The sequence below is a fragment of the Rattus norvegicus genome, chromosome 8, assembly GCF_036323735.1.
Source record: "Rattus norvegicus strain BN/NHsdMcwi chromosome 8, GRCr8, whole genome shotgun sequence".
Taxonomy (NCBI): domain Eukaryota; kingdom Metazoa; phylum Chordata; class Mammalia; order Rodentia; family Muridae; genus Rattus; species Rattus norvegicus.
The window spans coordinates 106,075,859-106,090,866 of NC_086026.1; the positions used below are offsets into that span (position 1 = coordinate 106,075,859).

The following is a 15,008-nucleotide window of genomic DNA, read 5'->3' on the forward strand; positions in this document are numbered from 1 at the left end:
TTATGTAATGTCAGAAGGTACACCCATGAAGCTTCACAGAAATGACTGCCTAAATATAAGCAGAACAAGGATGACAACAAGGTGAAGCAGCCCAGGAGGCCCCAACCCTGGCAGGGAAACAGTTACCCAGGGAAGATTACACCAATCGGTTTTCTGATACCAAACTGTCAGCCTAGAATTATACAGATTAAGTAGGTTGTAGTTATGTTAAGAATATATGCATATGGGGTTGGGGATTTAGCTCGGTGGTAGAGTGCTTGCCTAGCAAGCGCAAGGCCCTGGGTTTGGTTTCAGCTCCAAAAAAAAAAAAAAAAAAAAAAAAAAAAGAAAAGAAAAGAAAAAAAAAGAATATATGCATCTGTGTACACATACACACCCCTAACAACATTTAATGAAAAGAAAAGTCATAAATTTGAAAAATAAGAATGAGGGATATATGGGAGGGCTTGGAAGGAGGAAAGGGGGAATAATATAAATATATTATAATCTCAAAAAAGAGAATTTTTAACGAAGACGGTTGTAGTAGTGCACTTGTAATCCCAACCAACTCCCCTCATACACATCCAGAATCTTTTTCCCTCTTTTGTTGGGAATTGGTTCTAATGCTTTGTTTTATTTTAGCTCCCAAAGGTGGTGCTTCCAGACCTGAGGGCCCCTGCCCCCAGCTGGCTTCGATTGATAATAAAGAGCTGCCATAGAGCCAATGGCTGGACAGGGTGACAGGGCTGGACTTTTAGATTGTGTGGGCAAGGAACCAAAGGAGAGGGGAGAGACCGGGAGTCGCTATGATGGGAAAGCAAAAAGATGAAAGAAACTTAAAGGCCCGCCAGTTTGTTAAGAATCTCGAAAGTAGCCCGAGGGGACACTTCCCTGATAGGGTCTGGGGTAGCAGAGATACAATACAGATTTTAAAAGCTGTTAACTCAGAATAGCAGAGGGGAGTGTTTGCTAGCCACAGGGAGGTTTAGAAGTGCACAGCCATGAGCTAGTCAAAGCATACCAAAATTAACTGGCGTTTTTGTCTTTTATTCATGAATCCAGAGAGCTCTTGGGCAGGTGCTGTGGGTGCCAGTGGTTCAACTAATAAACCGTTACACTCTTTATTTTTTAAGTATATAGTTATTTAAAAGAGAGTGAAAGAAGAAAACATTAACTATGCATTTTCCAAGTGAAAGGTTAAAAAGCCATCAACATGGTAGAAATCGATCAGCGGGGTCAGTTCACACCTGCCTTCCACTACGCATTACTGCAGACTTGGGGCCTAATGCTAATGACACCACACAGCTTTTGCTCATCAAAGCCCGGGACAAAACCTAATGTTCTCTGTGGCAGTCAACTATCTTATGAGGACTTAACGGCACTTGAGAATCATTTTTAACTTAAATGAATTTTCATCTTGTATGCTACTGTCAGAACCTAACTGCCAATTAACATGCAGTACCTGCAAATGTCCAGTAACTGTGTAGCTCGAATTCCCAGGGAAACTCCTGTAATTTGACTTTAAAAAGCTCCGTAGGCACTTTCTAATGCATCTCCCTTGCCCAGTAGTTTGGATAGGCTTCTGTTCTTATGTTTTGATACTACCTGAGCGATTCTAACCTGTTGAGTTCTTTTTATGACTAAGAGTACACATCACTGAAAGGCAGGACAGTGCTGTGATTAGGAGTTAGACACATCTCAAATGGAATCAGTTTCTATGACTAAATAAGTCACTGCACCCTTTAATCCTATTAAAATCATCTGTAAAATGAGGCTACCTACCTCATAGTGCTACTATGGACCTTAAATGAGATAATGTAATTCATACTAACTACTCTACTTGGTACATACTTTTATAATTACTAAAAGTAATCATTAGATTGAGTCCTGGCTAAATGTAATCTCATTGCTTCCTATATTGTCATCTATTTTTATTTTTTCATGTCTTTAAAACGGTTATAAAACTTATTCAGGGTAAACAATAACTGAGTAGCCTCTGTGTTGTGAGTGGTTTTCATATCTTTTATACTCACAAGGCTAGTGTGGTATTTTCAGACTGTTTGTGGCTAGATAATAATATTCCCAATGATGGCATATTACCCTGAAAGGTTTTATCTTCCTCCTACCTCCTACAGCATTCTTTTAAAATCTATTTTAAGTAGTGGATAAATCTTACTAATTACCATTTAAGATAAAAGTTCTGGAAAGGCTATGACTAATGCTCACGAAAGCAAACAGTACTAAAGTTTAAAATGCCAATACTATATATAAAACGTAAATGCTACTTTAAGTATTTTAGGGTCCAGAGGTGATGGTTTTATATGAACACTGTCAAATAAAAGCTTGTGCCACAGTATTAGTTTCTGGTGTCTTCTCCAAGATTTACACAAGAAACACGTAGAGTTCTACATTTTCAGAACCAAATTCTTAAATCCTCCAGAAAATCGATGTTGGTCATTAAGAATGTACTTAATAAATAAAAAAACTGTAATGGATCTTCTAATTTCATTTCAGATCAAAATCTCAAAAGACTCTTCTTATCTCTCCTTTTGTTCAAATCCGGAAAGATTAGTGGGGTCAGAGGTTTGTGCCTTTGTAAGAGCAAAGCCGAGCTCAAGGACACATGAGCAGCATCCTCAGTTAACACCACACTGGATTTCATGTGGGTGGTAAATAGAAAATGTATTAAATCACGTGTCAAAAAAACAAAAATGGATAATCTGGTAAAGCTGTATTAGAAAGCTACCTGTGTTGGCTAGTTTTATGTCAACTTGACACACACTAGAATTATTTGAAAAGAGGAAACTTAAACTGAGAAAATGCCTCCATGAACTCCAGACGTAGGGCATTTTCTCAGTGACTGACAAGGGAAGGCCCAGAGCATTGTGGGGGGTGCCATTCCTGGTTCTGTAAGAAAGTAGAGGGACTTGCAAACAAGCCACAAGGGACAAGCCAGTAAGTAGCACTCCTCCTGCACGGTCTCTGCAATCAGCTCCTGTCTCCAGGCTCCCGCCCTTTGTGCATTCCAGTCCTGACTTGATTTTTGGAAACTGAAGTGTAGGATAAATAAACCCTTCCTCCTTAACTTGACGTTGGCCGCGGTGTTTCACTGCAGCGGCAGAAACCCTAAGTAGGGCACCACCCACTGAGCAGCTGTAATAAATTTACATTTGAATAAAAGCTAACAGGTTTTTGTTTGTTTATTTGTTTAAAGACAAGAGTTTATGCAGCTTGGTTGGCTTTAAAAGCCTGCTTCACTTCCTAGGTGCTGAGATTACAAATTTGCACAGACATTTGTTGTTAAAATCTCGTATATCGCTCGCGCCTGTCCAGACAGAGCACACCAAACCAACACGGTTCCATGTGGAGAGATTTAATGGGAGTATGAGACGAGGCAAGGGGTGAGAGAAAGAAGAGAAAGAGGAGGGCAGAAGAAGTCTGCTTTTTATTTGGAATGTGGCAAGAAACTACACCCAGGTGGAGGTGGGAACTAAACTAAAGGAATACTGGGAATGTATGGCCGTTGCCATGGCAACAGTGACCAAATGATGTCACTGTTGGAGGTAAAGGCAATTCCTGATACCAACAGTACTGGGGATGGCACTCAGGGCTTTGTACATGTTAGCCAAATACTCTACCAATTGAGCTACAACCCAGCTCAAAATTTAAGTTTTAAAGTATTCTCAATCCATGCACAGACATGAAGCTCAAGCTCATTAAAGTGAGCTTATAAAAACACCATCAGCTCACTCTACTTCCACACTTCGCTTCTCCTTGGCATTGCCAAGCTGAATTGCTGAGAACTGAATGATACTTATGGTCAAAGTGAGAGAAAGAAGATTAAAATGGGGTAGGTAAAACAGATAAAGTATTTGGCTATATTCTGTATTTAAGAAGGGATTTTAGCACACAATACTTAATTTTTTTAAAAATTTAATCAGAGATTACATAAAAGGTTATGAAGAAATGAAGACATACTTTATTTGCAAAGTATCTGTGGGTATGCTTTTTTCTCCTTGTCTTAAACTTCTGATTCTTAGCAGCAAATTATAGCCTGCTTAAGAGACAAAGAATCCTGCTTGCAGTTATGCCCTTGCAAATGGTTTCACAATCATTACCATATTTAATAAATAAGATTACAGAAAGAAAAGAAAAGAAAGAAAAGATTCCCTTAGAAATAATTTCTATGTCATAGAGACTTAAGCTTTTTAGAAACTTCAATAATACATTTCTGGCTAACAATGTATTTGTGTTCACAGATAGAATTTATACAAGGCCTTTTATTTTGGCAAGAGGAAAAAAAAAAAAGAACAGATTAACAAGCATAATGATACCCCTTCAAATAAGGAGGTGGACAGGAGGGGAGGTAGGAATGAAGAAAGCTGTGCAATGCAGATTCTGGCATGGTTTAAATAATTAATATTTTTCCCCAAGTTTAGTTTATTAGAAGTGGAATAAAAGCATCCAAACAAGAGTTTATTTTGTGGTTAGTTCCTATATGGACACATGTAAATACATGTATGTGTATGAGTACAAGTGCCATGCACATGTATGAAGGTTAGAGGTGAGAGTTGGTTCTCACTTTCTGCCTTTCCAGGGCTTTTGGGAATTGAACAAGGTCAGCAGGCTCGGTAGCAAGCACCCTTACCCAGTAAGCTATCCCACCGTTCATACTGTTTTTAAAAATAAATATCCAAATGGAAAAGCCATTTCCTTCCAGCTCTCTATTACTTACAAGTCTATGTTTGGTATTAGAACCTAAAGTAAGGTATAACAAGTTCTAACAGTATAAACTAGTATAATTAGTTGGTTTTCTGTATGTTATAATCTCTTATATTATTTAACTCACCTGAACTTCTGAATTTGAGTCAATAGGCTGCAATGAAAACCAAGTTTCTTTACCACTATGACTGCACAAGTCTTCTTTTTTGATGGCTACTTTTCCTACAGAAAATAAATTATGAGAAATTGTATTTTATATAAACTTATGTTCACAAGCATTGTTATATCTTACAGAAAATACTTTAGAATAATTTGTATCTGTTGATATAAAAATTCACCATTACTCCTTTTTTGTTTGAAACTGGATGTTGCTATGTAGCCCTGGCTGGTCTGGTACTTTAGCCCAAGATAGACTTGAACTCATGGTAATCCTTCTGCTTTAGTCTTCTGAGTGCTGAGATTACAGAATTTAAAAATTATAACGTTTGTTTTCTCTTTATACCTTAAAGAAGAAATCTTATTTCTGCTTGCTCATTGAAAGACCCTTTTGTGGGTCATTCTGAATCAGAATGATTCAAAATGACAAACTCAGTTGGAGTTTAATGTAATTACAGTATGTTAGCACTTCCTCAGATTAATATTCAGGACAAAACCCAAAATGTAAAGGGCAATGCAATATAGTTTTCCAGGTTGTTACCCTGTGGATGTGCTGGGTAATTTTGAGCAGTAACAACATCTGCTTTTAATAAGAAGTCAGAAGCTCCAATTAAGTGAAAAGGCAACCAGGATCACCTATTACTAACAGAAGGAAAAAGTACCTAAAAGATCATTTTATCAAATCATCATCAAGCTAGCTATACTGCTTCAATTCATATTCCTTAACCAATAAGGTTGCACTCTAAAGTGTTTATGTCTCTCAGGCAAAGATGATGTACCATGAACAAAAAGTATGAAAGGAAGGAAGAAACAAATGATCTTCAAATGAAGTATTTAGCCTGCTGGTGCAAAACACTTCCTTCCTCAATGCAAGCATAGTTTTGCATATGACTAACCACTCAAAGTCTGCACAAAAGCTCCCACAAAGGAGATATGTGGTAGTTTAAAAGTAATTCACTTCTTTCCTTGTTTAAAAAATAATTTTCTTTTAAGTATCCCAACTATATGTTATGTCTTACAACATAATCTTACTTTTAGTTCAACAGTTGAAAACATTAGAAATTGTAAAGAAATTTTTATGTGAAGCTATCAACTTGAAGATATCAAATGAAAAGAGAGAAAAACAAACAGAACATACGTATGTACGTATGTGTATATATATGTACGTATGTATGTACGTATGTGTGTGTGTGTGTATGTATGTATGTATGTATGTATGTATGTATTTTTTTCCTGGAAGCAGGTAGTGATTAAACAATTGTAGACTATACTAAAAACCACACTGTGTTCTTTCAAATTTCACAAATATTTTATCTTGATAATCCCAGCACAAGACCAGCTTGGTCTACATGGTATGTATTAAAATAGCCAGGGCTATAAAGAAAGGCCCTGTCTTAAAAAAAAATAAAAAGAATAAAGAAAGAAAGATTTTCAAGTATGGAAAACAGCTGCTAAGAACAGTATACAAAACTTCTATATTCTTTAACCAGGATTTCTAAAATCTTATCTATTTTCTCATGTTTTGCTCGGATGTCTGTATGTGTGTGTATGTGAGTGTGTGTGTAGTGTATATATAAAACGATCCTTGCTTTAAGCCATTAAAAATAAGTTTTAAATGTAATACACTTTAAAACAAGAAATTTTATGGTATCTAACTTACACCTTAATAAAGTTGTTACTTAAACTTTTTTAAACATATGTTTATCTCTACAATTATAACTTGAAACTCAAACTACAGATGTACAATTTAAGTAACAAATGTTAAAGTACAGAACCAGATTTGCCTTAAAATGGCAACTGTAGCAATGTCATCAAGAGACTGAAAATCCAATCAGTCTATTAACACACAAAATTGAAAACACATAAAGCTGGGGTTGGGGATTTAGCTCAGTGGTAGAGCGCTTGCCTAGCAAGCGGAAGGCCCTGGGTTCGGTCCCCAGCTCCGAAAAAAAAAAAAAAGAAAAAAAAAAAAGAAAAAAAAAACACATAAAGCTTTAAACCTACAAATCTGTTTTCTTTTAAATATTTTGAGTGAAATCTACAATAAAAGTAAAAATTCTTTGGGTGACAGCTAGAATTGTAGAAAGTGACACTAGAAAAATGTACTTAAGTGTTTTTTTTAATTGAATTTTAAGATGAGAAATGAAGGGAAAACTGAATTTATTCTAAAACTGAATATGCACACTGATAGCCAATACAGAATATAGGCATTAACTAAAAGCAGCAAATATTCCTTATATTGCCTAAGGAATTTAGATTGAAAATCAAATTATATAAATTTCTTGATATGTTTCATCATTGATTGCAAAAAAAATTACTAACAAATCAATGTATCAGGAATGGCTGAGGATACAAATAATGAAGTATTTCCATTTAGTATGGCAGTAATGTGAGATAAGCATTGTTCCATTTTCACTAGTGCTACATTAAAGTAAATTTTAAGGGAATGACCAAGAGCTTGGCACTTAAAAAATTCATATATGTACACACACACACACACACACACACACACACACACACACACACACACACACACGGACATACAGACACTATAGATGTACATACAAACACGCACACAAGCCCTATAGCTGAAGTTCTTATCTTCTAGCCATTCCTTTCATTTTACAGATTTTTAAAAAAGATTTATTTATTTATTTATTTACTTATTATATATAAATACACTGTAGCTGTCTTCAGACACACCAGAAGAAGGCATTAGACCTCATTATAGATGGTTGTGAGCCACCATGTGCTTGCTGGGAATTGAACTCAGGACCTCTGGAAGAGCAGTCAGTGCTCTTAACCACTAAGCCATCTCTTCAGCCCATTTTACAGATTTTTAAGTTATCTTTGTTATCCTTTATCCCAAGAAAGGCATAGAGAATAACTAGCATACAGCTTTTAACATCTTAAATTTATATAGTAATACTTCTAGTTTCTTCTTGTTGTTAGGAGTTCATACACAGTACAAAAGCACTTTGCAATTGCACTAGCATGTAATCTTAGGAGGATTTACTAAGCCAGCCAGGTGTGGCACATGCTTATAATCTCAGTGCTCATGGTACTGAAGCAGGGGAGTTTTAAAGCCAGTCTGGGTGAGGTGCGTGTGGGAGAGAGGGAGACAAAATATAATGTTTCATCCTTATATATATTCATTCATTCATTTATATGTATATGAAGTTGTCCTACATGTGTATCCATACAGACACACAGATAGACAGACAGACAGACACAGACACAGACACGGACACAAACACACACGCATGCACACACGCACACAGAGCAAACCAAGTCCTCAATTTTAAAAAGAAGAGTTTTAAAATTTTTTATTTGGAACCTTATTCCTTTGAACAATTCAAGCACACATTCTATAAAGCGTAATGGTCAGTTACAAATAGTGATTCAATTTCCACGTTGCCTCAACCTGAGACTATTTAACCAAGCATGTGCCTAAGAGCTACACAGAATGAATCTTTCCTACTGCATCTTTCAGATCACAGGAAATACACCTGTCACAACCATCTTCCCAAAAGACAACCCAGGCCCTGGGCGCAACACTTCAGAAGCAAATTATCTGCTTATGCACTATGCTTTTTAACTACAAACTGTTTTTCTTAAAATTAGTATTTGCTTTTTAATAAGAATATTTGCTTGGTTTTCTTTTTTTCTGGATGGGAAGTCTGACTCTCTGACCTGAGAGCCTGAAATGGATACAGCCCTTCTGCTACAGTCTCTTGGTACAAGAGTGAACTGCCAAGCCTGATGGTTTTTACTTTAAAAATAAGCAAACATCAAAGGTGACTTTGTTATTTATAGCCAATATGGAAACATAAATCATATTTGACTAAGGAACCAGCAAAGATCTGTTCACAGAATGTCATTTAAATTTAAAAAAATCAATGAACATAAAATATAGAGAAAAGGATTAGAAATGTTGAACATATATTATCCTGCAGTTTTTAACACCTCCTTACTTACAGAAAGAATGACCATAGCATTAATGTTGTAATTATAAATAACTATGAATAATACCTACCTATACGAAGATCTCTTTGTAAAACATTTTTATCATAAACATAAAATGACAAATACTGGAAAGTTCTTGGAATCTCAAAATAAAATTCTTCACTGAAATATGGACTAGAGAGAAAAGAGAAAGCTCATTATGTTAAATAATATATATTATCGCTATTAAATATTCATTACTACCACTATTAAAATGGTACCAATAATACAATCACATTCAAATTTCACTTTCAATAAGCATCAATGAAATCATAAACTAAAATTCTTCAGAGTTTCAAACAAATTCTATACAAATCAAGCTGAACTGAAACGACTTCAGGTGCCAAGTGAGTTATAAGCATACAGCTCTTCAGAAGGTCCTGTGAACTGAAGCTCTAGTAATTGCCTAGGCCACACTCACCTAATGTTGGCCTAATGAGAGCCAAGAACAAAATCATTCACATTATTATCTTAGAAAGATATAATGGTAAAAAGTTGTATTACTCACAATAATACCTAATATCTAAAATGAATAATGTTATATAAAATATTTTAAGTGTATTAGAAATAGACTATTAAGTGTTTTTGTTATCTTTCCTGAGTAATTTTTGAATTATATATAATCAAATCTGACTTATGGAGGCTGGTGGCCTTTGATAAATTTGCAAACCTATGTAGCTTCCACCCCAATCAAAATATAGAATAATGTTACTATCTTAGAAAGTCCCTTTATTCTCCCAATAGTACCCTAACGTGTCACAAGAAACTAGTTTTATGAGCAGTGGAGGTGGGCTCCAGGGGTTGGAGCCTAGGGCCTTGTGTATGCTATGTAAGTATGTAAATGTATCTTATTTGCCAGATATAATTGTTGTCTCTGAGGCTTACTGCTGAATAATCTCACTCTTTCTAGCTCTTTCTGAACTCTGGCTGGCTTGTTCAACTTAGCTGTTCTGATCAAAACTCCTCTCCATGCTGGTTGATTCAAACTGGCTTCTCAGCTTATGAGTGAATTGCTCTGCTTGACCTCAAACTAACTCTGGCAATCTGTTCTAATCTTCGGGCTCCTTCTCATTCTGTCTTATTCTGTCTTTTATCTGCAACCTATCTGTAAAACTCTCCTGGTAGAACTCTCCCCACCTTCTATGCTGCTCTCTTAAGTCACCTCTCTTTCTCATGGTGTTCTCATAAGAGCTGGGCATATCCTATCACTAACCCATTCTGTCAAATCTTTCTCTGACTCGTCACTTTGTCTGCTCCTCATGGCTGCTTCCTTCTACAAATTAACTCTATCTTCATTGTTTGGGATTAAAGGTAGGTGCTAAGGGTGTGTCTGTATTGCAGCCAGATCATGGAGACCTAGCAGGTCTTTGGCTGTGATCCCTTGCCAGAACAGGCATGCTGCTGGATTAAATTCCTTTACATCTTCCCCCTTTAAGCTGAACACTGGACACATTCTAACTGCTATAAAAGAGCACTAGTGATGTAACAGGTACTGTGGAAGCAAACTCAGGTCCTCTTGTTTGTAGACAAGACTGATCTGTTTTCCCAGCCTCAGTAATCTGATTTGTGTGTACCTGTGTGTGGATGTGTACACTCCCATGTGCACATCAGTATCAAGATCAGGAGTAGGTACCAAGCATCCTCCTTTTCTATCTCTACCTTGTTTTTATATTTTTGGTTGTGAGCCTAGCCTTTAACGGCTGAGCCATCTCTCCAGCCCTACCTTATGTTTTTAAAACACAGAGTTTCTAGATGAACCTGCAGGTCACTGATGTGGTTATACTGACTGGCCAGCATGTCCCAAGGATCTTCCCAGCTCCACAACCTCAGCTCTGGGATTACACCACTAGTGTTTGGCTTTTTACATGGGTGCTAAGTATCCAAACGGAAGTTCTCAATGCTTTCAAGACAAGCGCTTTATTGACTAATCTATCACGGTTGGAGAAGAGGCTTGGGAGGCCACAGTAGCAGTAAATGGCTACTGGAAAGGGGGAAATCATTTTCTTTAGTGGAGTAGCCACTTGTTCATTGCCTATGCTCCAGTAAATAATGCTCTAACTACACTCGTGCAAGGAGCCCTAGTTAACCTCAGTGGATCACATACATACACACACACAAACACTTGAAGGTAGGAGAGCTTGCTAGAAGGAATCAGAGAGTTTGCATGGGAACCAGATGGGAGGGCAATGGAGTAGGTATGACTCACAAACATTACTTTCACGTATGGAATTTTCAAAGAATTAAAAATAAAACCTATCACATAACTCCCAGCAATTTCCCTGTACCCTTTGCAATCACCCCACAGTCAGTCAGTCAACTGGGGCAAGTTCTATCGTTATAGATTACATCCTAATAGTGACAAAAATGGCTTTAAATTGTATTTTCCTGATGGTTAATGGAACTGGATCTATTTTCGTGTGTCTCTGAGACACTTGTATATCTTCTTTTATGAAATATCTGAATTTTCTTATATTTTAGAAATCTTAATTATTAAGCATTTGCTTTGATTCAGAGATACTTAAAAGCAAAAATCTCTTAAATCTCTTTAGAATTCTAAAGTATTTTCTTTTTTATAATTCAAAGTTATGAAAAATGAAGGAAAAATTCCAAAGGTGGAAAAAGTTAGAAAGACCTACAATGTAGTTACTTTGAGTTTAATGGTTGATTACAATTTAGACAAGTATTAAGAGCATTATAATAAAATCAGGATGAGGAAGGAATTGTACTTCAGGTTATTTTGCCCTATGCTAGCAGGGAAGATGAGGGTATTCAGAATCCAAGAATTATCTAGTCTAGCTAGCTATTCCCTTAGCTGTCTACGGCAGTGACATAGCTAGCTTGAAATTATCTTTCAAATTCTTTTCTTTTTAAAGGTGGAAAGAAATAAAGAAAACTGGTTTCACCATTTTTCCACTATATAAACATCTGGAAAGGTTAAGTATCATTTTCTCATTTATGGTTATATATTACAAACTGTAAGTACTCAATTTATGGACTCAATTTACAAAATTACTATTTAATTTTGTAATCACTGATTACCTTGTGATATAAAATTGTAACAAACTAAAATTTAAATAATTTCTGGTCTCAAATCCCAGCTGTGCTTTTTTTAAAAATTTTTTAAAAGATTTATTTATTTATTGTATATGAGTACACTGTAGCTGTCTTCAGACACACCAGAAGAGGGCATCAGATCTCATTACAGATGGTTGTGAGCCACCATGTGGTTGCTGGGAATTGAACTCAGGACCTCGGGAAGAGCAGTCAGTGCTCTTAACCACTGAGCCATCTCCCCAGCTGTGCTTTTAACTTCCTTCATAACTTCCTTCATTACAGGACAAACCATGCAGCTTTAAGTGACATGGTTTCATCATTCATAAACATAAATAAAAAGGCCATTTGTGAATCTGAATGCACGAATGTGAAAAACATCAAGATTATAACTCCATGTGGGCATATGACTTGTGACAAATCTTTGACGTTATTATTACTCCCAATATTTTTGGGCTACTAAGTCACCTTTGGTTTTTTGTTTGTTTGAGGAGGGTGCACATGGTGAAATCAGAGAACAGCTTGGGGGAGCTGCTTCTCCTCACCATGTGGGCTCTGGGCACTGACCTCAAGTTTCAAGCCTGACAGCTGGTTCCTTTACCCACTCACTGAGCCACTGCAGTGGCTACTTCTGGTTTTACATGCTTTTCTTTTAAGAGTTCAAAATTGGAAGAACCAAACGACAAAAAGCCATGCAGAGGGGTCTGCCTACAACACCAGCCTTTTGGAAGCTGGAGTAGGAGGAAGAGTTCAATGCCAACTTGGGCTACGTAGGTAGGCCCTGTACAGAAAGGAGAGAAGGAAAAGGAAAGAAAGGCAAAGAGGAGAAAAGACAAAGAAAGAAGAAGAAAGGAAATACAGGCAAAGGAAAATACAGGCAAGTATGTGTGAGAGGGTAACAAAGAACCAAAACAGACTCCAGAAGTCCAATGGAATAAAGTACAAGTTGTGACAACTGTTTCATTCACACGCTTGTTTCATCAACTCCCAGAATCCTCCCTGCTTTGTCTCTAAAGACTATCTTTCAGCAGTTTAGTGGTGATAGTTTGTTTTGGCTACTTTTTTTTTTTTTTTTTTTTTTTTTTGGTGAGACAGACTCTCATTATGTATCCCAGACTGGCCTAGGACTTGTTATATAAACCAAGCAGGCCTCAACCTCAACACAGATCTGACAGCCTCTGCTTTCCAAGTGCTGGGAGTGAAATCATGTATCATGACACATAGTTTTAGCACAGTTCTATATCAAAATTGCAAACACAAACACTGCTACAAGGCAGAGGAGGCAAAGAGTAATTTGCTGTAGTACTTTCAAAGTATAATTACACGTCCCAAGATAAAAACAATCTACCAAGGGCTTATTCTCTGAGAGTACATTAATAAGTAACTTGTATACATGCAGATGCATAGAAAGGGGGTGTGTTTGTATGTAGGCCAGAGGTTGACATCAGTTAACTTTCTCACTCATTTTCCACCTTATTCTTTGAGAGAAGGACTCTTGTTAAACAATTTGGCTACACTGGCTGGCCAGCAGGTCCTGGGACCCTCCTACCTCCATGTCCCTAGCACTGAGGACTGTAAGTGGGAACCATTATATCTGGCTTTCTTACATGGGGACTGGGGATGTAACACTTGACCTCATATTAGCACAGCAAGTACTTTACCAAGAAAGCCCTCTATCTCTCTAGCTTCAACTTGTGTGAACTTTGAGCTAACTTATTCTTTGGAGAAATAAAAAATGATGTGTTTTGAGGAAGCTCAAACAAATAGGCAATATTTACCCTAGAGAACACACTGAACACTTATAATAGTTGTTTTCAAACATTTAATACTGTCACATAAAAGATGGACAAAAATTGTTCCTTGAAACCTAAGGGACAGAGCTAGGATAGTAAGAAAAAGTGCTTTCTAAGGCAATGAAAAGCCACATGAAAGCAAGCAGTTCACTGATGTCATTCTTTTTTTTTAAAAATTTTTTTTTTTTTTGGTTCTTTTTTTTTTTTTCGGAGCTGGGGACCGAACCCAGGGCCTTGTGCTTCCTAGGTAAGCGCTCTACCACTGAGCTAAATCCCCAGCCCCACTGATGTCATTCTTATAGACAGAGGAGTAAACAGAACCCAGAACTGAGCAAGTCCTTGGTACATGATTAGATGTCATTCTGATAATCATTAACCAATTAAACATAAGCACTTTCTGAGTCAGAAGAGTTCAGAGACCAAGCATACTACTTAGGAGTGTGAACTTCTTGGTGACTAAAGCATCATTAGGTGGATGCCACACGACCACTTGCCAGAACTACTGCTAAGGAGGCCGATGCTACCAGTTCAGCTGATTGACATTCAAGGCCGCTTCAAACGCTTACACTCTGTAAATCTAAAAAAATAAACTCAGAATAGAATAGAAAGCCTTTAAATAAAAATATTAGCTTCAAATCAAGAAGGTCAACTTGATGATAAAAATCTGGAAAATACATAAAACTATGAATATATATCATACGAATAATTTCTAATTTTTCTACCAACCTTAAAGACTTTTCAACAACCTGGGTGCGATAAACTTCTTCCTGGTCCAAATTTATAGTGCAGAAACAATCCCGCATTTTGTTGGGTCCAAGATATGGCAATAAATTTTTTGCTTCATCTGTTGGCACAAAAGTTTAAATTGATGTTAAACTTTTTACTTATATCACCCAAAGTTTATATATGAATTCAGTCTGGAAGAAGGCATAATATGGAGCACAGAGGAAAAAAAGCAACCAACCAACCAGCGATCCGAGAGGTCCAGGGCCTACGGGAGACTAGTGAAGGCTAAGGGATGTAGCTAAAAAGCAGTGAGCCTTCCCTAAGAAGTCTATAAAAAAGAATATTTTATTATAAGAAAAAATCTAAGTGTTTAAAAGTAAAAAAGACTGGAGGAACTATGTACAGACACATGGGGTCATATTACATCACTGCATCCTTCCTGTATGAAAGGGTAGTTTCTCTTCATCCTGTGCCATCAGAACCATCTCAAGAATTTTCTTGCAATTAATCTCTCCTGAATCAGCATTAATTTTCCTTTCTACCAGCTTGCTCTCTGCAGAATATAAACAACACTTC

At 36.8% G+C, this 15,008-nt stretch overlaps 1 protein-coding gene across 5 annotated transcripts in view; it reads right to left on the reverse strand.

Moving 5' to 3' along the window:
• Window positions 1-15,008, reverse strand: part of Rasa2 (RAS p21 protein activator 2) — a 119,489-nt gene that overhangs the window by 79,062 nt on the left and 25,419 nt on the right. For all 5 annotated transcript variants that reach the window (XR_010053933.1, XM_039080892.2, NM_001105724.1 and 2 more), the window contains exons 2-4: window positions 14,433-14,550; window positions 8,894-8,997; window positions 4,829-4,923 (exon numbers count right to left, since the gene is read on the reverse strand). Coding sequence is in view for 4 of the 5 variants with exons in the window: in NM_001105724.1 (NP_001099194.1) it covers window positions 4,829-4,923; window positions 8,894-8,997; window positions 14,433-14,550 (317 nt within the window). In the remaining variant the exon portion in view is untranslated. The remainder of the gene's footprint in view (window positions 1-4,828; window positions 4,924-8,893; window positions 8,998-14,432; window positions 14,551-15,008) is intronic.